General features: G+C 37.4%; 1 protein-coding gene across 2 annotated transcripts; it reads left to right on the top strand.

Moving 5' to 3' along the window:
• Positions 1-7839: 7839 nt before the first annotated feature.
• Positions 7840-25697, top strand: siah1 (siah E3 ubiquitin protein ligase 1). Of its 2 annotated transcripts, none has more exons than XM_039762856.1 (2): positions 7840-7998; positions 24514-25697. In XM_039762856.1, exon 2 carries the CDS (start codon positions 24516-24518, stop codon positions 25362-25364), a length of 849 nt encoding a protein of 282 aa, XP_039618790.1. In that variant the 5' UTR covers positions 7840-7998; positions 24514-24515; the 3' UTR covers positions 25365-25697. The 2 variants fall into 2 exon arrangements, with proteins under 2 accessions (XP_039618790.1, XP_039618791.1); XM_039762857.1 differs by lacking the exon at positions 7840-7998 and adding an exon at positions 8067-8217.
• Positions 25698-26401: the final 704 nt, after the last annotated feature.

Here is a 26401-nt window from a genome sequence, read left to right as displayed (position 1 = left end):
TAACCTTTTTCTCTTTGTTCTGCATTTCTTGAGCCAACACAACGAAGTTCATGGAGTAAGTAACAGGCAAAAATATTTTTGGGTGGAGTGTGTATATTCTGTTTCAAGTATTTTGGTCCATTGTTCCATCAATATACTGTAGTATTGCAATATTCTTTTAGTGTGACACATTATTATATAAGTGCTGCACTTTTTAATTGTTCCAACCATGGAAATTAGAACATTGGAACAATCTAGATGAGAACAGACCATCCAGCCCAACAAAGCACACCAGTCCTATCCAATTAAGTCCTCCAAAATAACATCAAGTTGAGTTTTGAAGGTCTCTAAAAGGCCTACTGTCTACCACACTACTTGGTAGCTTATTCAAAGTTCTCTGCGTAAAGACAACCTGCCAACATTTATGTGAAATTTACCCTTTATGAGTTTCCAACTGTGTTCTTGATGAACTCATTTTAATATCAGTCTCGATGCACTGGACTAATTCCCTTCATAATTTTAAACACTTCAGTCCCGTCTCCTCTTTTTTTGCTGAATCTGAAAAGTCTAAAATCTTTTAATCTAGAAATAATACCTTTAATTATAAATGTATAATTATATGAAGTCTCCGCTCAGCACTAAAGATGATGTACTGAGATGCATGTTACATACTATAAGTGAACATTCACACATTCTTGCAGTGCAAAGTTCTGAGATTCTTGCAATCCATTTCCACAATTACAAAAAAAAATGTAAGTGATGTATGCATGTAACTTTCATTTAATTTAAGTTAAAATATATTACAATATAATGCAGAATTGAAAATAAAATATATTGTTAAACATAAACAAATGAAATATTGTAACCCAAGCATATTGATTATATTGTACTGTTAGGTCCCTGGCAGTTCTCACCCCTAGTAAACTTTCTCAATTTATATGCTGCTTGTCTATTTGTTCATGGATTTTTTTTTTAAATCTATACTAATAAAAGGCAAAGCCCTCACTCACTCACTCACTCACTCACTCACTCATCACTAAGTCTCCAACTTCCCGTGTAGGTAGAAGGCTGAAATTTGGCAGGCTCATTCCTTACAGCTTACTTACAAAAGTTGGGCAGGTTTCATTTCGAAATTCTACACGTAACGGTCATAACTGGAACATTTTTTGAACAAATACATGTATGGTCATTATAACCAGGAGTATTACGGAAAACAAACTTTGATAATATAATGGCTATGATGTGTGACTGTGTGGCTGAGATGTCTGGGCTTATGGTTGCAGCCAACTCTGAACAGGTTAACCTTAACAAATCATTTTAATCTCCCAGTAATGTTAAAAAATACAATAATTGCTTTTTATTCTTGCCTTTTAACGTTTTTTTTTCCTGAGTGTTGAAGAGGGTGAACCAGTCGAAAGCAGGAGTGTAAGCAGAAAAAAAACAACAGGATTTAAGGAAAGCAGCCAAATAAGCCATGAGATGGAAATGTACTTCTGGGCCAGCATTTACTCAAGCCGCCATGCTAGTGTAGGGAATATGATACCAGCAGGGGGTGGTGTGACACATTTGTTGAAAGGGGTATGGACCTTAGAAAGTGGCAAGGGCAGATGGGCAGTTGACTACAACAAGTCCCTCATGACAGCAAGATGATCCAGTGAAGAATATGTGGAGTCCTATTGCATATAACAAAGAGCAGGCTGTAATGTATGTATGTGTTGACCCCCAAAGGTTACAGAACTACCTAACCTCAAGAGGGACCCCTAGACCTCTATAGGTGTTCCTGCTCACAGAAATAGATCCAAGGATTACCATGAAAGTGACAATAATGTAGGGTTTAATGGCTTCTCTCTGGCAATAGCCCATAGAGTGTAAAGACTATGTGTGAATTGGGGGTAAGCACTTACTGGAAGGACTGGGAGAAGTCAGACCTAAGAGAGAAGGTGAAGGAGTGTTTGGCACTTTGAGTAGGAGAAATGGGTGGGCCATTTCTGGAGGTAGACATGATGTGAGACCAGCAAAGGTAGGCCCAAAGTTCTTCTGTTTTCTTTCTATTTTTTTATTCTTCCTTTTCTTAGTAAATAAATGCATGATGTTTACATATTTTAAGCAGTTTACCATTAGGTCACTCTTTCCTTATTCTGGGTCAAAGAAGGAGCTTTTGAATGGAACAACCCCCTTCTGTTACAGTGTCATGCAAATGAATATACATGTAATTGTTCCATGTCACTGGAAACGTGGTGGAGGGGCACTCTGTGAATGGTGTCCCACGCAGGAATTTGAGAGCAACCAATAGGAAAGCAGAGAAATGAAACGACATGCCAGTAGGAGCAGTGGCAGCCTGAATTCAAGCTGTACTGCAGGGACAAGCAACTCCTGTGACATGAGCCTTTATCTTTTTGTATATTTTAACACTTTCCTCAAGATCTTTATAAAGTTGTCATAATTCTTCCTCCAAAACTAAATAAAGACATGCATTTCCTTTGTATTAAACTCATAGTCATAATCATTAATATGATGTGCTAAAACTTGCCTCCCCAGACTCCAGGAAACCTCATCTCTTAGCAGTTAAAAGCTATTAAGTGACTTGTATGATTGTGATCTGCTCTGTAACTGGAGATCCTCGTTAGGTGAGCTACTAATGTTTCAGCACTGTTAAGTGTTCTCACATCACCATGAAATAGATACAAAGGAAACGGGGACCAGGGCATCAAGATGGGAGGCCTGCATCCATTGAGTAAAGTGGCAGAACCCAACGGTCACAGTGGGACACATCCTGGAATATGCTAGATGAGTAGTCCCCTCTTGCCTCAAATAATTGTGCTGTGTTCTAATGTTAAGGCTTAGTGAGCTTCTACTTCCTTTAATAATGAACTCAACCATTATCCACACATCTCCCCTGTGGCAGTTTTTTTTTTTTTTCTCAAATTTAAATTATCTTAAAAAATTAACTCCATTACATATACAGACGAAAAGTTCTGAATTTCATCTATTTTTTGCGTATTAATGTTTCTGATCAAGTAAACTTAGTGAAATACAAAAGGACAACCTGCGTAAGCACAATGCACCATATTTAAATGAAAGAAAAAAGTTCAACAACATCAACATCCCTCGTGTGAAAAAGTAATTGCCCCCATAAAGTTAATACTTGGTTGTGCCACCTTTAGCAGCAACAACTACAATCAAATGCTTCTGGTAACATGAGATCAGTCTTTGGCATCACCACAGAGAGGCTTCAGGCAAAATGACATCTTTCATTGGCTAACTAAAAAGATTACACTATGCAAGCTTCCATGGCAAATCAGGCCCCTTCTATCTTGCCTGAAGAAGGACCCTGAGTTGCCTTGAAAGCTTGCATATTGCAATCTTTTTAGTTAGTTAGCCAATTAAAGGTGTCATTTTGTTTGATTTGTCACTACATACATAATGGCTAACACTGTACAACACCCTAGTACTGCATCACCGTAGAGAAAGTTTGTCCCACTTTTCTAAGTAATTGTTATAATTCAGCCACATTGGAGGGTTTTTGACTCTAGACATTTCCATTTAAGATCCTGCCACAATATATCAATGGAGCTCAAGTCGGGACTTGCTGTTGTGCTTCAGATTGTTGTCCTGCTGCTTAACCCAATAGCACTTGAGCATCAGAACACAGACTGATGACCAGATATTCTTCTTCAATACTTTCTGATAGAGAGCTAAATTCATAATTTCCTCAGTTATAGCAAGTCATCCCCACACCCTCACATTACCACCACCATGTTTGAATATGGACATGATATTGCCATTCTAGAAAGCTGTGTAAGGGTGAATACTTTTTCATGGTACTGTCAAAGTATTTCTTTTTCATATGGCTTAGAGATGAAAGCAAAGTTTTACAATTTCTTCTCAGTGATTAAAAAACTGAAAAATACTGATTTTACGCAAATGTGTCTTCCTTGATCCAATATCCGATAGATCATGCAGCATCTAGTATTTTATGATAAACTTCTACTTCTGTCATTTTGTTTTACATTCTTCTTTGCAAAACCAATCAAGCTGACTCAGGCTGGATGGTAAATTTAATGAATAGAAATTATCAGTTCATTCCATTCTCCTTTTGATTTAAGTCTGTGGCTTAACTGGGCCACTAAACAAAATATCGGGAGTCATTGCTAGAATCATTGCTTTACTAGAAGATCTTCTCCCAAGTCCCCAATGCTCTCATATATTCCAACAGGTTTTCTCTCTACGTAGCAGAATCTGTTTTGTCTTTTGTCTTCTTCAGTCTCCCAGGCTCTGAAGAAACTATATAGGAAGAGTGATGTTCCCACCAGTATGATTACTGGTAAAGATGGCAATTTCAAGATAATGCGTTCTTACACTTGTACCAAAATGGTTCTTAGAACTGCTGGGAACAAGATCATGGTCTTGATACTTCTACTGCTTGGTCTTAAGAGTCTCCCATATTCCTTCTGGCAGAAAGCTGAGATCAGATATAAGCATTTTCAAACACTTGGTTTGGATTTGCAAATCTAACAAGCAATTTGGAGTTATTAAGCATTGATATAAATGCTGCTGCGCAGTTTCTCCATTCACATGCACTACCAATCCAAAGTTTGGAAACACCCAGAAATGTTAATGGTTTTGATAGATATTGTTACACTATTTTATCAAGATACCGGTAAATTGATATAAAAATATAGCTAAGACGTTACAAGTGAAACTAATAAATATCACTGCTTAAAATGAGTTGTATGACTACAAAACTCCATTTTCAGCAGCCATTTCTTTACTGTCCGAATGGTCAACTCCCTTAGCTTGTCCTTAATTAGTCCGGTATAAATGCTAATTGCTTATTAGAAAAACCTTTGTTAAATGTATTGGCACTGCTGAAACCTGTTGGTTGCAAAGCATCTGCATTCCTAAAGTTCCGTTTTTGTTCATCTCTCTTGAATACTAAGTTTTAAAAGAAACAAAGTTTACATAAGTTCACAGGTATGCCAAATTTCTATGATGGAATTTGTTGTGCTTTGGAGAATTTTAAATTTGAGAATATTTTCTCCTACCCTTCTCATGATTGAGCTTTTTCAGTACCTTACTTGGGACTTGCTCTGAATGCTCCTTTATCTTCCTGATATAGTTCTTTGATAGGAGTTACAATAAACAATACAGATATCAGTGCATTTAAACTGAACATACCCACAAACTTCATTCAAGTATTTCTAAAAACAATTAAATGTCCAAAATAACAATGCAAAAAAATTGACATTTTGAATTGTATGAGAATTTATTAAAAATTTTAAAAACTGGTATCTCACATTGAGGAAGTTTTCCGATTCTTTACTTAGTACTTTGAGCCTTTGGCAATGATTCCAGTTTGGAGTCTTCCTGGCTGTGATGTGATAAGCTTTGCACACCTGGATTTCTGGATTTGCTGGCATTCTTTTCTGGAGATCCCTGTAAGCTCTATCAGGTTGGGCAGAGATATTCGATGGGATTCAACTTTGGGCTTCAGTCTGGCAACTCAAGGATATTTTCAGCACTCATGTGTTGTATTTATTTTGTGCTTTGGGTCATCAGCGTGTTGGAAGGTAAACCTATGACCCAGTCTGAAGTCCAGAGCATTCTGGAGAAGGTTTTCATTAAGGATATCTCTGCATTTTACTTTGCTCAGCTTTCCCTCAACCCTGATTAGTCTCCCAGTCCCCATCCCCATAGCATAATACTGCCACCACTTATGCTTTGCTGTTGTAATGGTATTGAGCGGAGTCTGAGAGTCCAAGCTGGATTCCATGTGTCTTTTATTGATGAGAATCTTCTTTCTGGTCACTCTGTCATAAACTACAGATCAGTGGAGTGTTGCAGTGATGGTTGTCCTTCTGGAAGTTCCCCCCTCTACACTCATGTTCTCCAGAGCTCAGCCAGAGTGACCAGTGGGATCTTGTCCACCTCTATTTCAAAGGTTATTCTCCCACGATTGCTTAGTTTGGCCACGTGGCCAGCTCAAGGAACAGTCATAGTTGTTCCAAACCTCTTCATTTTAAGAATTATGGAGGCCACTGTGATCATGAGAACCTTCAATGCTGTGGTACACAATCCAGTTTCTAAACTCTGCAGCCAATCCTTTCAACCTCAGGGCATTATCTTTGCTCTAATACACATTGTCAACTGTGGGACCACTGATGTGTGTTTTTACTAGTCATCTCCAACCAACTGAATTTAGCACAAATGGACTCCAAACAAGATGTAGAAACATCCATCTATCCATCCATTTTCTAACCCGCTGAATCCGAATACAGGGTCACGGGGGTCTCGCTCATAATAATAGAATAGGATGCACCGGAAACAATTTTCAAGTGTTATAGCATTGGGCCTGAATACTTGTTTCAATGTGATATTTAAGTTTTTTATTCTTAATAAATTAAGAAAAATGTCTAAAGTCCTGTTTTTGCTTTGTTATTATCTGTTATGAAGCTTGATGTGGGGAAAATTAATTTAAATAATTTTAGCATAAGGCTGCACATCAAAAGGGGAAAAAGGTGAAGTGGTCTGAATACTTTCTGAAGGCACTGTAGATATCGGTCAAAGCAAAGGGGATGAATACTGTTGGAAAAAGCCATATATTTTGTATATTAAATTCAGAAAAATTTCTAGAATTTTAGTACCATAATCATATTATAGTTTGTGTAGATTAATGGCAAAAGTTACCAATCTGAGTTACGATTTCACAATGAAGATCAGCAAAATAAGGAAAACGTTGAAGGTTTTTATTTAGTCAAGTTTACACAAGAAATCACAAAATCTGCCTTCTCAGATGTATCCAATAACAGATAGGAATAAAAAAATAAAAACAAATACAGAGAAGACAGGTTCAAACTTACATAGAAATTTTGTAATATTTACATAATTTACATTTTCATCATATGAAAACAGATTTTACGTAAAATGGTAACCTAAACTCTATACTTTCAGAGTGTATTTTTATTAGTTATGATATTGCTATTGGAAAAAGGTGTAAGGCACTGGGAAGAAAGAATTTCTGGAGTGATTTGTGTGCGTTTTTAAATCCTTTCTGATTTACTGAAGATCTATGTGAAATGCATGTCCATCATTAGATAAGATGTTTTCCATTTTTATCAACACTGCTTTCTGTGACACAGTTACCTGTGATAGCACCAATAACTTAACTGTATGTTTGGTAATATGTTGCAGCCTTTTTTTTTTATTCTGATTAGTCAGACCACCAAACCATACAATGAAACTGAAAGCGATGACAGTCTGGATCACACTGGGATAGAAGGACAAAATTAAGTTCTTGTTCACTTTAAATAGTCTGAGTTGATAGAGAAGAAATAAGTGCTGTGTACTTTTAAAGTGTAAGTTTTTTGTTATTAATTTTCCGATTATCTAGGATAGTACCTAAGTATTCGTTTCTTGCTACAATTTTTTACATCTTAACCCAGAACAGTGATACGTAACCATGCAGATTTCTCCCTCTTAAAGTCAAATATTATTTGTTTGACCAAACTTTTTTGACCCAGGTGGGTGATTTATATAGACGTCTCTAAACTAGCCCCATTCAGGTGACCCTCAACTGCATAACACGGTTATAAAATGGACAGATGGAATGCGTTTGAATTTCTATTAAGAAAGGGTCCATAGCAAGTCACATACAATTGTTTCGTAGTACAAAAATTGGCGGAGGACCTTCCAAACAACACAGGGAGCACGCTAAAATAATAAGACTCCCCCTCACGCTTTTGTGCCTCTTATGAGAACACTGGCAAAAAATGAACATCGTGCTTCTTTATGTCTTGTGAGAGAAATACGCCGGGGCGGAGTCGGCGCCGGAGGGGAGGCGCCATCGGGAACAAAGGGGCGGGGCACATCCTGTGAGCAGCTGCCCTTAATCGTTTGTCTGAAAGGTTGCCTGTGCGCGCGAGCGGGAGTGAGCCGGCGCGCGACCAGGTGGATGTGGAGAAGAGCTGCCAAACAAATCCAACAATAGGCCGTCGACGGTGGGGACGCGTGTCCACGGAGGTGAGTCCCGCAGTGAGGAGCGGTTTTAAAGGCGCGGTACGGCGTCGTGTTTTCGTATGGGGCCTCCTCAACGGAGGGCGTCGCGCAACGCCGAAAGGCCTGCACACTGGATGGCCACATCTCTGTCCTGATGGGCTGTGGCCTTTGGCTGGCGCCGCTTCGGCGATTCGGAAGGTTGTGTGTAGTTTTCTTCGTTCTGGATAACATGGCGCATAGCTGGTAGGGCTCTGTGTATTGTTCCGTTTGTACAACGGTTTTGTAAAGGTGGGTTTTCAGACGCAGCCACCTCGTTTTGGTTCCTGTGTGTTTCTGACAACTCAGCCATCTCCCCCTCTTCTCCTTTACGTGGTCATGTAAAGCTCATCCACTTCGTCCTTGCTGGCAGACCTCTCCTCCCCCATCTAAATTGTGTTAGGAGCTTAATCACATTTTTCCAGAAAACTCGCATTGCACTTGCCTTGCCGGTGTCATGTCAAGATCGTTGCCTTTTTTTAAAATTACAGAGTAGTACATAGTGTATTTATTTGACGAGACCACCACTGCAATAGGGAGTATTCAAGCCAAGCAGACATTTCCAGACAAGTTTTATTGCGAACTGCAACTAGTGAAAGTCTGGATAGGCCGCCGGCGACGGGCATCCCGAGTTTGGTTTGAAATGCACAAGCGTCCCCTCACTTACACACTTCTGAGAGGACTTCATGTTCAGGATTTCGAAGCCACCACGATATTGCACATGTCAGCAAAAAAATAAATCCTAAGTGATGAGCGTGTCTTTACTGGCCTTCACGACCGTCTCGATAGGGGAGCTGTCCGTACAAGGCGCAAACGGTGATTTTTTTATTTTATTTTTTGGACGTATACTCACCTTTTAAATTGATGTACATCTTTTCTTGGTATTACAGGCGATCAAGTTGTGTATTTTGCCTTATTACGTTTTATTATAATTATGAGACAAGTTGTTTTTATGGGCCTTGAATATAATGGTATACGAAGTTGTGTTTTCAGGGTTTACTGCAAAGTTTATTTGTGTTGGTTTTATGGGGGTTGGTGTCATAACAATTACTTATGAATGCCTTAAAATTTTTAGTGGGTTTTTATGGTCATTTTTTGGACCATTTTTTGTGTAGGAAATTACACTCTCATGGTAAAGAGTAAACCAATGTGTCTTTAGCAGAAATGATCAGAATGACTTGGGAGTTGTTAGTACCACATTAACTGACCCTGGGGGGTTCACCCCCTAATGGGAGACGTGGGTGTTAAACTGGCACCTTTTCACAAAACTTTGAAACAATGGGGATAGGTAAAAAAAAAAGGCATTTGTAGTTTTTTTTTTTTGCTGTTTCAAGGTCTGCTACTACAAATATTTGATATTCGATTCTAGACCAGTGTTTCCACCCCTCTAAGACCAACTCCCAAAGGGTTAAAGATGACAAATGTGATGCAGCTTTAATCCATCCAAAGACACTCAAGAGGAGAGAGAAGCACTGTTTAGCTTCTGCATCTCTTCAATGAAATTGGAAGTACATTAATTTAATTACCAGATCAAACGTATAAGTAGACTATGAAGTAAGAATATCGCTGTACTCTGTACACGTGACAGCAATGACCCTGTACACCATCTTAAACTAATTTAAGTGTTGTAGATTGAAATGTTATGGGAGAGCTCTGTTCATATTTAAATTAATATTCTTCCTAACTATATTTATATGTACTATTTACCATAGCATATGAAGTTTGAGCGAGAAATGTTTTTAATCTTATGTTCTAGCGAATAAAGTATGTGAAACATTCTGACTGAATGAATGGGACCCAACAGCAATCAATGCTAAATAATGTGGAAAAACATCCATGGGAGGGAAAAAAGAAAAATCTTGCATAAATTGTGTCGCATACCTTGCATGTCCTTTATCCATTCTTATGCTGAAAATGTACAAAATGCATTTATTTTTTGCTAAAATATTAGTAATACGTACTTTTAAACTCGGAGTACAAGTTAAACAGGAAAGGTGCTTTCCAATAAATGTTTTTCACATTTGCCACTGTCCAGCATTAGTTACTATTGTGTCCTGTTCAATCAGAATGTCTGTCATGTACTTTCTCCACTAAAATCTCTTTTCAAGAGATCAATAAATCTTTCTCGGTAGTCAGTACAAGTTATATGAAGTAAATAGCATATAAAACATTACTATTTTATGGGTGGAGTATAACACAAGTGGTTTACAAAATACTTCAGAATGCATCTGTGGAGTTTAGCATGAGGGATATCTGGTATAAAGTGAACTCCACATATTAGCCCTATTAGTGAATTGTTTCCTTTATCCATATGAGTGTATTTGTATGATTCTAGTCTAAAGCAGAAGAGTAGTGTGTATTTCTTTACCAACTCAATCAGCAAGCATGTTCTGATAAGACCGGGGGTCTCCAGCTCACTTGACATTTCCAAGTCTGGAGCTGAAAACCCTTGTGATGCCATATCCACTAGTAGCACCTCTTCTCATGTTTGCATAAACATGTTTGCTTTGCTGCAAGCAGCTTTCCACTGCTGCTGATCGCCACATATCTTGTTGGAAGTGCTGCATAGACTGATGTTGAATTTTATGCAAACAAGTTGCTACCTGTAACACTGTTTTGGTTTGCAAATTAACATTTGACCATGGTGCCTACTAGAAAAAGATGCACATAAGCTGCAAGCTATAAAAGTCAACACTTTATATATTAATCTGTCAATAGTTGGCCTTTTTGGTGTTCTTCACTTGTTCTGACATGTTACGCACAAATCAAGTGTAGTTATTGTATGAAAGATGATGTATCTAACTGATGATGTTGGGATTTTGTTTTTCTGTGAAATCCAGTGTTGCATTTTTTTCTGTAGTACCTTTTATCTTTTAAGTTGTTTCCCTGTAAAATGTCTGATTCAGGAGCATCACTGTAAAGTGAAATGGATTGCCATTAAAGTCCTCTTTGTAGCCATATGGAGAGACCGTGTTTGCAGTCATGTGATTTCCACAATACCCCCACCCCCATCCATCCGTGTTCTGTGTCTGTTATAGCCAAGTTAGCTCTGGAGCCTTAGAAGATGGAGATGTGCTTGCAGAGAGTTAAGGATTAATCAATATTGCATGACAGCAGGTGACAAGTAAGGCTGTAGTCTTGGCCAGTATAAATATTGTGCTGATGCTTGTTTTTATAGGTAGCTTTTTCAGTTTAAGAGCTTTCACATTTAGAATTTGAATGATCATTGCATCATTTTACCAAATAAAGGCACTGGTCTTTGGGAATGTGTGTCGTGATCAAAGTAATTTCAAAGATAATAAAAGCACAAGTTAAAGTCATGGCCTGACCTTTTATAATAGACAGAGTGAAGAGCCATTTGGATTGATGTAATTCTTCTCAATGCAAGGATGCAGGTGGTTACCTTAAGACAGTTCAGACTGAATCTCTAACCTTGTATATTAAGTGTCTTTGTTCTGTGTAAAATATCTTCAGCTAAGTTATAGTCGTATAAATAACCTTTCATTTTCATCTTGCCCATTCATATATTGTAATACTGTTGTTGATCAGTATTGCAGCTGGTTTTCTGGAATTTATTTTGTGACCTATTCAGTTGGTTTTAGGATCACTTTCTCTTCTTTAGTGTTTAATCTTAAATGGATTTGAGAAAGTTGATTATCCATTTTGCAATTGGAGATTGAGTCCGTATGCATCTGTGTACATCATGCAATTATTTCCAAAGGATTCAGTAGCAGTTGTTTACATCTTTTGGAAAAATGTTACCTTTTCTTTAGAAAGTCATTTGCACATTCATGTAAAGAGAATGAAATGTGGCTGCTGAGGTAAGTTTTTTTGTTGAGCTTTGCATTTACTCTGTTTGCTTGACCATGTGACTTCATTAATTCAAGTCATTTGTTGTTCAGCAGGCTGCTTATTCAGTAGTACGATCTGTATGTCCAAATAAAAATAAGCATTCCATTGTCAAACCCTCCTATTCCAATTAAGGTTTGCAGAAGTACAGAGCATGTCCTAATGGCCTTGGATGCAAGGCAGAAATCGGCCCTGAACAGGGCATTAGCCCATCACAGGCTCCTACCACACCAATCAAGTTTGTAGTCTTTGGTGAGTATCAAAAGAGAGTGTGCAAAATCAACACAGACAGTGACTAGGTCTTGGAATTGAGCACATGATGCTGCATCCATTAAGGAGTTGTTCTAACCACTGCACTACCATGGCACTCTATCCGAATAAAAATCTTTATCACCCCATAAAAGTCATAGTGCAGTGGTTAGCTCTTTTGTCTCACAGCTACACTTGTTTTTTGGCTACCTCCTCCACTTCCTATTCTGATTACTGTCTGTGTGAGCTATGTATGTTCTCTTTGGTTTTTCTTATTACACTGAGGCATTGCATCCAGGCTTGCTTTTTGCTGTAGGTCGTCTTATCTGTAAAGGCTGTAACTCGCTGTGACCCTGTATTAATATATACAATATATTTTTATGCTCCTGTTTTAAAGAGTCTAAATCATATTAGCTGTTTTTAGAATAAACTTTTTTTTAGTGCATTTGTGACATCCTTGCAGTTAATATAGTTTAAAGCCGGGGTGCCCAATGCGTCGGTAGTGCAGGTAGATCGCGTTGCATTCAAAAAAAAATTTTTTTTAAACGTTGGTCTATCATATATCCTCCCTATGGCATGTGCCACTTGATTGACATACAGGGTGGCCAGTCTGAGATCTCTTCTAACACACTGGTCATTCTGCACTCACGATCAAATGCGCAAGTTACTGCAAAACACTGGCTGTGATCTAGTTAGCTTTCCAATTTATATCGACTAAAGAAGGGATTTAAAAAAAATTGTTTGGGGAGGCTATGAGCTGGATGTGGAATTGGAATAGGATTTTTTTCTCACAATGTCACAATCGAAGTGCGCTTGTCTGACGTTTGTCTGATCTGTCAATCTATCATTGCTATTCCAAAGAAGGAAAATGTGGAAAGGCACTTTCAAACTGTTCATAAAAACTACAAAACTGACGTCCTTCCAAAAAGCGATCTGAGAGAGAAAAATGGAACTAAAATCGTAGTTAATCGGACAGCCGTCATTTTTCACTCAGCTGAATTCAAAACCTCCTTCACTGCATTATTCGGCTGTACTTATTTATGCCAGTCAGCCTTTTCCCACATGACGATTATTAAATCCAAATACTGTAGTGACCATAAATGTATTGAATTATTGTGCCATACAGGTTATACATAAAATGTATGTTGTCGTACCTTGCTTAAAGTGTACGCGATATGTATAATTAATATATATATATATATATATATATATATATATATATATATATATATATATATATATATATATATATATATATATATATATATATATATATATATATATATATATATATATATATATATTTTTTTTTTTTTTAATGTAGGCAGATCATTTCGACCTGGTCATATTAAAAGTAGCTTGCAAGCCGAAAAAGTGTGGACACCCCTGGTTTAAAGCAAGACTGAAAATGCAAGTGGGTGCCAGTGCACAGTTAGCATTCTCTTTTTGGTTCAGATTTTTATAATTTCATTTTGGATAAAGAGCCATTTTAATTTACTTCTCTGAGACTATTATGTTTAATTTAGGCATTTGTTGTAGTAAAAAAAGTGAATTGGATCCTCAATGTTTTTACTTTGGAAAATCTCTCAATGTCTGATGCTCTATATTGAATGTAATTGGTGGTGAGTAGGAGATAGTATGTTGGATTTACCTGTTACAGTGAAATGCAGGAGGATATATTGTAACTCTGGTGCTCAGGAATTTTGCAGTGTTTGTGCCTTTTACCCTTGGAGGCATGAGAAAAAGGACAGTTTGATGTGGGCTGTAATAGACATGTATTGATGCATCATCCTTTCTTCATAGTACATGTGTGTGTTAAAATAACGCTTAATGCTTTTCTACCCTTGAAGTCTCGTCTGGAGGTCACCCCTCTGAATAAGCACTGACTGCTTCTTTGTTGCTAAATTTTTTCACCTTTGTTATTTGATAATGTGCATTTTTACCCAAGATTTTAGTCAATGTATCTATTCTATAACCAGTAAATGTATGGAATTTATGATGTTGGTAGTAGTCAAGTGCACATGGTCATCGTAACGAAGTTGCAGCATATAGCATAAAGCTGTGCAACAAGCAGATAATAGATGTGGACATCCTCCATAACTACTTTATATTTTAAGATTGATACAGATTTATGGGCTTATAACCATATTGCTACTGTACATTTTGACATGCAAGCATGTGTGCCATTTCCACTATCTCCATCACTTAGCAGACTTTAGATATTTTGGTATTTATCATCACTAGTTTTTACACATGGTTAAGCGTATGTTACTTAGTCTAGAAAAATCTTGAAATGATCTTGGTAAAGAAAAGCAAGGAAGATGGAGTGTTTACCCAAGATATTGACTAAGTAATTTTCTGCTGAAATTTGGTTTAATTCAATAAGAGGCAGACATACATACATGCATGTATATGTGCGCATATACTGTGTGTGTGTGTTTTATATATATATATATATATATATATATATATATATATATAAAACACACACACAAAGCATCAGCATAGATGTATACATAGAAGCATGTCGGCGTGCAAGTTACTTATTCATTTTTGTATTGTTCTTTTGCATTAGAAGTGTATACCTGTCCAGTATTACAGCCTTCTTTCCACAGCTGCTGCTACAGCTAGTTTACTTTTATGCTTGTGTTGAAGTGCTTCTAATATTGAGCCACACTCAATGCTGCACCCTGTTTTAACTTCAGTCAAAATCCTTGGTGTTCATTGTTTGTTTAAAATTTTTTAGTACAGTACATACAAACTATTGACTGGTGGTCTCTGAGTGGTTTTTGCGAATGTCACACATTTTAGTATTGTGACTAATTCTAAAATTAAGGCTGCATGTGCAAAATTAAAAAAAAAAAAAACACTGTCCTACAGGTCCAACCTAGCAGACCTCTGTGAACACCAATAGGATTTTAGCTGCAGTGCTAGTTAATGTTGTTTTCAGTGCAGGTTGTCAGCTCATGACGGCAATGAGGAGAAATGGATAAACAAAAAAAAAATCACAGCTAGCAAGAACCCAGGAAAAAAGATGTTGAGAAAGTTTTGAAGTAAAATTTCAAAATATTTGGGGGACACTTGATTACTAAATGTAATGTCTGCCTGTAGGATTGTCTCAAAAATGTGCACAGGAAGCATCAGAAGGCATTTAGCAATTAAGTTGTTTTCCCTGGGAGTGGTCACCTGAAATGATTTCTTTCTGTTGATGTGTTATTGGTAGCATAATTACCTTAATTTTTAATACAGCGAAATGGCAAAGACGGAATAAATATTAACAAAATTAGTTGGGAACTTAAAATTTTTTTTTACACCATTCTGATTCAGGTGTTCAGATGCAGTTCATGTTCAAGTTACAAAGTTCTGTACTGTATTACATTTAGTACCACAAATTAAAGTGCTCTAAATCTGGTCTGAAAATACTGATTGCATGCAGGGCTTGAAATCCATTTTTGAAATTTAGGGTGGTTTTGGTGGTTGCGATTCCCCCTTAAATTTTGCACAAGATGGGATGTCAGACTCCGTCAGTAAATGAAAGTAAGGAGAAGAGGGTGGAGTGTCAAAACCCACTATTTTAAAAACTCGTTTGATAGTAATATATAAGGCATTTTTTAATGCCACAAAGTGTTTTGTGATGTGTGTTAGTTTATGAAGTTGAGTGGGTACAATTATCAGCCACTATTTCAAGTATTTTATTTCTACATTTTTAACTTTGCATAACTTGTTCAATTTTGCATACAGAAATTCCCATTTATATTTACCCAAAAAGTCAGACATGCAGAAATGTCCAAAGAAATTAAAATATACTGAGAAAAATAAGTAATTGTTTATTTTTGACCCATACTGCACTGTTCTCCTGTCAGACTATACTTTTTCTGCAGCTTTAAGCTGTCTGCAAATGGCTATAAGTATGATTGGTATCAATGTAAGAAATTGGAGATACTTGCTTGAAATATTCTTAGCAGGTGGCATAGTACCACACACTGATTAGTATCACCACTTTACAGATCCAGCATACTCCGTTCAAATCCAGTACTTGATTGTCTGTGTGGAGTTTGCATGATCACCACTTGTCTGTTTTTGTTTTTCTGTGTACACCAGTTTTCCTCTGACATTCTCAAAGTCTTGCAGGTTTGGTTAAACAGTCCCTGAATGTGTGTGAGTGGACCCTGCAATGGGCTGGTTTCCTGTCCAGGCCTTTTTCCTGTATTGTGTTCTGTGCTGCCTGTATAGGTTTTTAACTCTCTATTGTTTCTCTGATTTGGAGTAAGCTGTTTTGAGAATGGCTGACTTTTTAAAGCTAGTTTGACAGTGAACATCTTTGCTCTGAGATTAACCATGAACTGCAGCCAATACCAAAGAACATTTGTAAAGGACCATAAAAGAATGTAAACGTGAATTGTGGTATATCACAGTGAAAGGCATCCTACAAAGTCCTCATTTTTGTTCAGAGATGTTCTTTTCAGAGTTGGAGAGGTGGCAGACTTTGACATACTACTCTTTTCCTTGAACGTTATCCTTGAGCATTGTTTCTTTTGTGTGTGTGTGTCACTGATTTTACTTTTCAGATTTAAAGGCAGTCAGTCCCACATAACTTTTAAAGGAATGATGATTACAAGTATGTGTCATGATGCGGCCACACATTTCAGTTTGTCCAAATAAAAAACCAAAAGGATGAAACATTGCAAATTAATTCGCTAAACAATAAGTCCACTTCTTGTGCTTTTTATTGATTTGAACACAAGACTATACTTTGGCTTGTTTTTAGCCTTCAATTTAACAAAGTTTAGTTAAGTTTCTTTTAAGGCGCGTCTTTAAAAAAAAAAAATACATCCTGTGCTGGCCATGTTGTCTTCTCCTGTGGAGCACTTGCGCAGCTCTAAGCAGATTGTCAAATTCCACAGCTGCACACTCTGTGTATGCAACACATACACCCTGTGCATGTGAACTTAACAAAACAAACAATGAAAAAAATACTTCTAAGTAACAAATAAGGCACAATTAAATGTGATTTTAAAAAAAGTTATATTCTTGCCACAAGCAACATAATTTGCTTACCAAATATTTGTACATAAAATCAATTTTGGGGATTAATATATTTGTGTGGAAAATGCACAATTCTGCTTTGAATTTCAAGCCCTGCTCTAAAACCGTGAGTTAGTTCTGTGTCGCATAAGTGAAGAAATCACAGTTGAGCTGCCCTACAAATGTAGCCTTAGACTGGTATGAGTTCTTTGGACTATATAGTTGACAGATGGTCTCAAGTGTGGCATGTGTCACATAGTTGTTGCAGTTTAGCTAGTGAATTTCTTTGAAAAGTTACTTCCATTTCATCCTTTGAATGCTTGATTGGACTGAGTTCTGGTGACTGACGAGACCTCTTAGTTAAGCTAAATTTACTTGTGTTCATTGGATACTTCCAGGGCTTTCCTGGCATTTTGATATGATGGAGTATTCTACTAAGACATATTTCAGATGACTGTACTACAACCATGAAAATATTCACCTTATTTCAAATATTGTTAAAAGACTTAACTGCATGCCCTGCCCATAGCAAAATATTAAATGTGTCTTGAAAACATGTCCCAAACCATTGCAGTGCCTCAGACTGTCTGAATTGATGACGCCTACTAGAATGAGTAGATGTTTACTCATATCTGGATCCTAGGAGGGGGATCTGGAATTCATCAGACCATGCAGTGTTTTACTTTCGGTGTTGCAGTACTGTCTGTGTTCTCTGGCACACTCTTAACTGTGCTTCTTGCTAGCAGCTTTGAATCTCATTTGGGTTGTTGACTGCCACACCTCAGTATATAACAAAACAAGGTGTACATTCAGCATCACTGTTATACTTGGCTGTTAGTTATATGACTGAACTTGTTTTGGGTGGACCCATATGTGATCCTTCTTCAATATAGGATCTGAAAATACTTGCAGGGTTTCTTTTTCACATATACTCGTAGGTGGGTTTGGAACACTACCATGTCCAAATTAAATCTTTTAGCATTACCTGCATTAACCCCCTAACGCACCCACATCCCACACTCATTCGTATGGTGTGTACCTGTAGGCTTTAAGTAACATTTTAAATAGAAGGCAGTTTAATGCAGTTGTAAGAAAAAGGATTAACATTTAACCAAAAAGGGAAAAAAAATGTAAAATGGGTAACGATTAACACTGTTGACATCCTGTATTTTTGAAAGAACATCAACATTTCTAATTCTTTGCACCTAGCATTATTATGGCAAAGTTTGTTTTTCTGAGCTCATATGCTTGGAAATAACACCAAAGAAGTAATTTTGCGCTTGATACTTGTATAATGTTTTTGGAGTAAAGGTGATTGGTGATGCTTGTGTATTTCCTTCTTTCTCAGAACATTGAGGATTCCATTCCTTTTAAGGCATTAATGTTTTATATACTTTGGGTTATAGACTGTTTATAGTTTACACCATTAAACTGAATATGAAGAGTAATGTTCAAATTGTGCTTGTGATGTCAAAAGAATATGCAGTATTATTTCCCAAACAAGAAAGTGTAACTTTGTTTAGCTGTTGTCCTTGTCAATCTAGGTATCCACCCTGTTTTTACAAAAAAGAAAACCTGAAATATCATAAAGCCACACTTTTAATTCTGCCTATTGTTTTGTTTTCCTTTTACTGTTTTTTAGGATATAGGTGTAGCATAAAGGCTCCTGGTATGAAAATGTTTCTTTAAATATAGCCAGTGCAAAACAATCCAGACTATATAGTAAACTGCATTCAAATTGCACTCCGCTTGAAAAGATTAATATAGATTTATTTCTTTGTCAGTTCCAACTGAACTTGCACATATCACTTTGTATATCTTGTATCTTAGGTATTTAACACTTGCCCAGTTAAGCATTTGCTGGCTTCCTTTTTGCAATTGTGTACATGTGTATATCATGCTTGCTGTGAGACTGGTATACTTGTATCATTTTTGCTTATGCGCATGTTTGTAGACTTGTGTGTTAAGTGCTGGCTTAGAAATGTAAACATTCACCAAGCAGAGTGATATGCTGTTAAGTTTGTAGGCTGCAGAACAACTAACAACTTGCTTACCCCTGATGTGAAGTATTCTTTTACATGAAACACATATCTTGGATTTTGCCCAGCCACCTTTGATATTTTTATTTAGTCATTCACAAGAGCTTTTATAGCTGACTAAAGTCATTAAATAATTTGCTTTACCACCATTTTCCCATATGGCCTGTCTGCCATAGATCCTCGGATGCAGCCTGAAACGCCATATTCAGTTAAACATGTGATGTGCCCCTGCCATTCCAAACTCCTTTGTCTGGTTTCAAACAAGGAGAGGGGGCTTTGCTGAGGGCTGGAGGTGGGACTGTAACCCGACTCTTCTGCAGAGAGTGCCACTCCATTTTGTGGCTTGTACTTTTTCCCCAGTAATTCTGACACCAGTGTGCTTTCTGCTTGCTTGTTTGCTCTATTCATTCATAAGTTAAATTTGTGAGTAAAGTAGTTTTGAGAATGCATTGGAGTGTAGTTGTAAACAACTGTGGTTGATTGAACTGTTGGTCATTACTCTTGAATGAAAATAGAAAAATGCTGTGCTTTCAAGAAACACTTAACAAACTTTTATGGTTTTATTTAATGTGCAAAGTATCAGCTTTTTTTAAAGTTAATTCCCCACATAGGTAAAGTACAGCAAAAGCAGTGTTCTGTTTGTTTATATAAAATCGCCAACTCTCTTGAAATACTTTAAATCTTTGGGATGAGTTTATTTATGGACCAGTAGAGGATATCTTGAATTAAGTGTTTGTAGTAGTGTTGCCTTTCCTCATCTTCATACTCAGCAGAGAGAAAAATGTGTTTGCTTAGTGTGTGTCTCTGTGTGTGAGCTTGTTAATGGGCTATTGCCCCTTCAGAGTTGTCTTGCCTAGCAGCCTATGCTGAGATTGAAGAAAGTTCATCTTGTATGGCACCTTCGAGGTCATGGCCTGCTAGAGGTCATTTTGTAGGGCTCTGGCAGTACTCATCCTGTTCCTCGTTGCCCAAAGGAGCAGATACCGGTACTGCTGATGGGTTATAGACCACCTACGGCCCAGTCCAGCTCTTTTAGAGTAACAGCCTATCTCCTGGAATCTCCTCCATGCCCTTGAGACTGTGCTGGGAGACAGACACCGCAAACATTCTGGCAATGGCATGTATTGACATTCCACCTTGGAGAAGTTGGACAACCTTGTGCAACTTCTGTAGGGTCCAGGTATCTCCTCATGGTACCAGTAGGAACACTGACCGTAGCCAAATGCAAAACTACTGAAAAAACAGATAAGGAGGGAAAAATGTCAGTAGCCTCCACCTGTTAAACCATTCCTGTTTTGGGGGTCGTCTTATTGTTGCCCCTCTAGCGCACCTGTTCTTAATTTCATTAACACTAAAGCAGCTGAAACTGATTAACAACCCTTTCTGGGATGTTGATCTGGTCAGTTAAGTAGAAGTTTCATTGACTTGATGCTATACTTGGATTAAAAAGGGTTCCTTTAAATTTTTTTGAGCAGTATATTTCTGAACATCTGAATCTGGACATCATATTATCAGAATATGAAATTTACTGGTATTTGATACATTAACATTATCCTTAAAACCAACAATGACAGAGATCTTGGACTTGGTTATGTTTGTGGTTCTGAAAAAAAATAGGCAAATGCTTGAAAAAAATTAAACTTTATCACGTGGTGCACACTCAGTAAAAACATTTTGCAAATGGTCATACAGTACAATAACCAGGGGCTATTCTGTCAAGATTGTCTCAAATATAAATTAAGTTTATTGGTATAGTTGTGCTAAATTGAGGTGATACTCTTTTTGAACACTGGGCTAGTGCATAATCAAGATTCAGTAGACTTCTGTAATGTAGCTGTGTTTTATATATGTGACAAGAATCACTATTTTACACATTTGCAAAAGTCAAAATCCTTTTGTTAAAGTGACAATTGTTAATGTTTTCCATATGCCTTATGTTAGCATCATACGTTGGCCACTGTAACTAGTTGATCTACAGGGTGGTCCAGTTCTAATTATGCAGATCCAGATCGTCTGGATGACTTTGATTTATGCGGGGACGATTCCAGTTCGACGTAAAGACGATTCTTCATGTTGTCAGTTCGCACGCTTCTTGATGGTCCGGGATTTTTTGGGTGATTTTCTATGTAATAAACTTAAGTTATAGCATGATGAAAATTGCATAATTAGATCTGGACCACCCTATATATGCACAGTTACAAAAAAAAGAGAGCAGTATAGCATTCAAGGTTGGACAGTGAGAGGAATGCAGATATTGTCAAGACTCGGCTGCCATCTGAACATTTCAGATCCCCCTGGCTTAAGTGGCCTGATATTAATCGCATGGGTGTCATCTGTTCTGTTATCACATCTCTTGCACTTTAAAAATTGGTTTTACCTTGTATCAAGTTGGTAGTGGTTTAGTGAATTTGTATGTACTAGCTATGACAGCTGTCTGAAGTTTATATCCTGACCTGTGTGGGTTTTTTTTTTTTTTTTTAATATAATCAATCACCTTGTGGAAAGAAACTTGAATAGTGTGTAGATCTAGCACATATGAAAGGTGTAAAAAGTACTAATTTAAACCAAATTAATCATCCTAACTCTATAATCTGCAATCATTTATAAACAGTACTATTGAATATTTCTTGCAGTGTTTGTTTTGGTTTTCTTAATTTTTCAACATAATTGAGTTCAGCTAGTCGTCTTCAACACCTCTATCCTGAAATATAATACCTTGGCACAGTAAATGTCTAGTTTTGGTCAGTTATCCCTAAGTTAATATCTTTAAATACTATGTTGGCATTACCTTCCCATCTACCTGATTATCCTTTCCTTCAGATTTAAGATTTCATAAATATTACCTGTAAATGTCAATTTATTAATCCAAGTTGTTATGCCTAAGGTGGTAAATGTTTTTTATCACAATAGTACTTTGAGCGAGAATTTTTTTTTTATTATCTTCAAGTTTAAACAGACATTAAAAGATCAGATGTAACATTCGTGTTTTAAAGCAAAAGAAAACTTGTCATCTCTTTTTTTCTTGCTTAAGAGGATCTGGATCAAAAATGCCAACCTGTGACAACTCTTGATTAATGGAAATAGACTTGTTAAATAATCTAACAGATACTTGACAAATATGTTTGCATCAGAATTAGCCATGTAATTTTTCCTTATTATAATATTTGCACTTTGCTTCATAGTAAACTGCTAAAAGGTGTATTTATTCATGTATTTTCTGTTAAATTAGTTTTTGCTGTATTCTTTCCTTCAAAGTTATTCATTTTGATTTATTTTGTTGCTTTATTAGTGTTTGCATGCTGTATACTGGGGGCTTTTAAGTTCTCAAGTGTATTCCTGAGAAGCTGCAGGTTTTTGTCCCAACAGAGTTCAGTCAGCCAGTCATTTTTAGTTTTAAATTGATCATATTTAATTTGGTGATGTTCTGCTCGTATTTTGCATTTAGAAAAGTGTAGTGTGAGCTTCACATAAGAAATGAAGCCTTTTTTGCCAAAGCTCTAATTGTTAAGTAATGTTATTTTCTTTTTCTTCTCCCCCAACCCCCGGCAAATGGCAGTGAACACTGATAGGCAGCAGTGACTTTGTGTTCTTATTAGCAGATAATGACTTAAAGAACCGATCACTGAACAGCAAGCTATAAAGAGAGAATGAATCCCTAACACAAACTTCTGTTAGTCGTTTAGCATAACCATTTTGGAACTTCTGGAGTAACACAACAAAAAATAGAAATTGGGAAATGGCATCTTAATGATGGAAGAGTCAAATCAAGAAATTTGATTATTAGGATGAAAACCTGTAGCCACAGCAAGGCCCCGAGACTAAAGTTCAAAACCCTGCTATAAACAAATGAAAGTATCAGAAAGGTCTGCCTGCATTGCCAATAAATTCATTAATAATTGTTTATTTTACTTAGAATATTGCAGGTTAGGTGGATTGGCGATTCTAAATTGGCCCTAGTGTGTGCTTGGTGTGTGGGTGTTTGTGTGTGTCCTGCGGTGGGTTGGCACCTTGCCTGGGATTGTTTCCTGCCTTGTGCCCTGTGTTGGCTGAGATTGGCTCCAGCAGACCCCCATGACCCCGTGTTCGGATTCAGCGGGTTGGGAAATGTATGGATGGATATTGCCTGTATAGCCCTGAACTGTACACTGGAATTAATTCCCTAGGCTCTTTCATGCAGTGCTGATGCTGCTATTGTGTCTACATAGTTTAATCTCTGGTTTCATTACAAGTTACAATAGCTAGGTGGAGGTATAAAATATTCCCCGGGCAATTAATTTTTTTTTTTTTTTTAAGGTCAGTCAACATATTGAATTAAGTAGGCTTGGGGAGGCAGACAGGGAGGAAGCTATGCTTTTGTTCACTCCATGTCTTCTCTGCCAGAGTTATGAAAAATCATGTGTGCCATTAGTGCACACCCCTTATTCATAAAATTGAAATTCTAGGTGGTGTTCTGTGGATGGATGAGCTAATAAGTAAATTACAAATCTGTTGGGTGAAAAAGTTTTAGAAATTCTCCATTAGCCTATCCTCCTACGTTGTACCTTATTGGTTTTCCAGTCTGGGTTCATGCATACTTTCATATTCTCACTAGGAGCATGAGAACATAATAGAGTTATGAATCTTTCACGGTACAACGAATATTTGGCAATACGTTTTAAAAATCACTAATGTCTGCAGTAGTACGAAGCAACTGAAAAACTGGTCTAGAGGAAAAACATAATCAACAGAGACATGTTAATGGTGCTACTAATTGACTGGTCTAGCAAGTATGGAATAGCTTGTGAAAAAGTGACATTTTTACTGTTTCCATTATGTCAGCTTTTCAGTTTCCAACCAGTTTCTATACCTGAATCACCAGAGGCAGAAATTATGCAGCAGAAACCATCTGTAGGTACAATATCAGTGACTGGGCAAATAAATTTCTGTCACCTGGGCTGCACTTTACAGTGGACAGTCTGCCTCTGAGTGTGTCTTTCAACCTGAAAGAAACACTAAGAGGAAACCTATGAGAAGACAGTGAAAACATGCAAATTGAACACGCACTGCACCCCATCCACAAATCGACCCAGAAGCCAGTCGCTATGAGTTGGCAGTGCTACTTGCTGTGCCACTATGCTGACCGAATCAGTTAGCTACACTTGTTTTTGAGAAGTATCTGTTCAGTTCTTCAGTATCATAACCTTTTTCACTTTAAGAAGCACTTTGCTCGTCATCACTTTGTGTTATCATTTTTGAATTGTTGAGGTACTTTTCACTCCCTCATTGTAAAGCAGAATGAATACATTTTGGTGTGAATTTTCATTCTTTTTTTTTTTTTCTTTTCATTCCTTCTCTTCTACAGAAATGAATCGCCAGACTGCCACAGCCCTCCCTTCGGGCACGTCAAAGTGTGCACCATCTCAGAAAGTGCCTGCCCTCACTGGCACCACTGCTTGCAACAATGACTTGGCCAGCTTATTTGAATGCCCCGTTTGTTTTGACTACGTGCTTCCACCAATTCTCCAGTGTCAGAGCGGCCACCTGGTTTGCAGCAACTGCCGCCCAAAACTCACATGCTGCCCAACGTGTCGTGGTCCACTTGGCTCCATTCGGAACTTGGCAATGGAGAAGGTTGCAAATTCTGTACTGTTTCCTTGCAAATATGCCTCATCTGGTTGTGAGATCACGTTGCCACACACTGAAAAAGCGGACCATGAGGAGCTCTGTGAGTTCAGGCCCTACTCTTGCCCTTGTCCTGGTGCCTCATGCAAATGGCAGGGCTCCCTGGACGCTGTCATGCCACATTTGATGCATCAACACAAGTCCATCACTACGCTTCAAGGTGAAGACATAGTCTTCCTCGCCACAGACATTAATCTTCCAGGAGCAGTTGACTGGGTTATGATGCAGTCGTGCTTTGGATTCCATTTCATGCTGGTTTTGGAGAAACAAGAGAAGTATGATGGTCACCAGCAGTTCTTTGCTATTGTACAGCTCATAGGAACACGTAAGCAGGCTGAAAACTTTGCCTATCGGTTAGAGCTGAATGGTCACCGTCGGCGCCTCACTTGGGAGGCAACTCCAAGGTCAATCCATGAGGGTATTTCCACCGCAATCATGAACAGTGACTGCCTAGTCTTCGATACAAGCATTGCACAACTTTTTGCGGAGAATGGCAATTTGGGGATCAATGTGACCATCTCCATGTGCTGAAGGAGGTGCCCTTGTGGTCTGGCTTAACTCCAAGGTTTGACCTGCATGTGGAAACTCGGATGTATAGAAACCACTGAAAACCTTTAGCTGCAACACAATACTTGTACTAATATCTAGAGACATTTAGGAAAAAAAATGACCGCGTGTTTGTAGGATTGTGTGACTGTCTGTCCTTTTTGATGAGTGAATGTCAGCAGTTCTGTTCCCCTACATTCAGATGTTCATTTGTCACCACGTGCTGCTGTTTTTGTTCGTTTTTTTTGTATTTTTCTGTCTGTTACTATTTTTATTTTTATGTTTATTTTCCATTAAATAAATTTGACTGAATCTTTATTTTCTTCCTCTGTGTAGTTTTGCTTATTTGTTTGCAAATATGTTTAATAACTGGGAAAGAGAGCTTCTCAGAACCCTGGATAATGTAGATACATGGCATTGTAGAAAGTATTTGGTTGTGACCGAGTGTACAATTTGAAACCTAAAATTATTCCAAGAAATACGGCACTGGTCACACTTTTTACTTTGCATTGGGCATGATAAGGGCTTTGTGACAGGAAAAAAGTAAAAAATTTGTCGGATTGGAGTAATTCATTAAACACAAGTTCAGTTTTAGCAGCAAAGTGGCTTTTAAGCAAATCTTCTGCTTAAAGGAATACTACACACACAAAAAAAAAGCATGTTTTTATATGCTACCTAGTCCATATAGTTTACAGAGATGGCCAAGAAAAAAATGTAATCTCTTGCTTTCTTGGAACAAAGGACTTCAGAATGAAGAATAAGATAAAATAAAGAATTGAAGATTTAATTTTTGACCAATGAATGAGGGGAAGGTGTAGGGGTAGGTCTTTTATTTTTCTATTCATTATGTAAAGCACTTTGAGCTACATTTTTTGTATGAAAATGTGCTATATAAATAAATGTTGTTGTTCGCTTCAAAAAGTGGCTCTCATGTTTCTGAGTTTGTCATTTGCTTTGTTTAATCCAGAAGTAACTTTTAAAATTATTTTGGCAAAAGAGCATGCATTTTATGTTTTGAACAT

Source organism: Polypterus senegalus, chromosome 9, assembly GCF_016835505.1.
Source record: "Polypterus senegalus isolate Bchr_013 chromosome 9, ASM1683550v1, whole genome shotgun sequence".
Classification (NCBI taxonomy): Eukaryota; Metazoa; Chordata; class Cladistia; order Polypteriformes; family Polypteridae; genus Polypterus; species Polypterus senegalus.
The sequence above is the reverse complement of the archived record's forward strand: the minus strand, read 5'-3'. Positions and strand labels throughout refer to the sequence as shown.

Excerpts from the sequence above, each read along its gene's own strand:
- siah1 (XM_039762856.1), top strand. The coding sequence starts at position 24,516 with ATGAATCGCCAGACTGCCACAGCCCTCCCTTCGGGCACGTCAAAGTGT.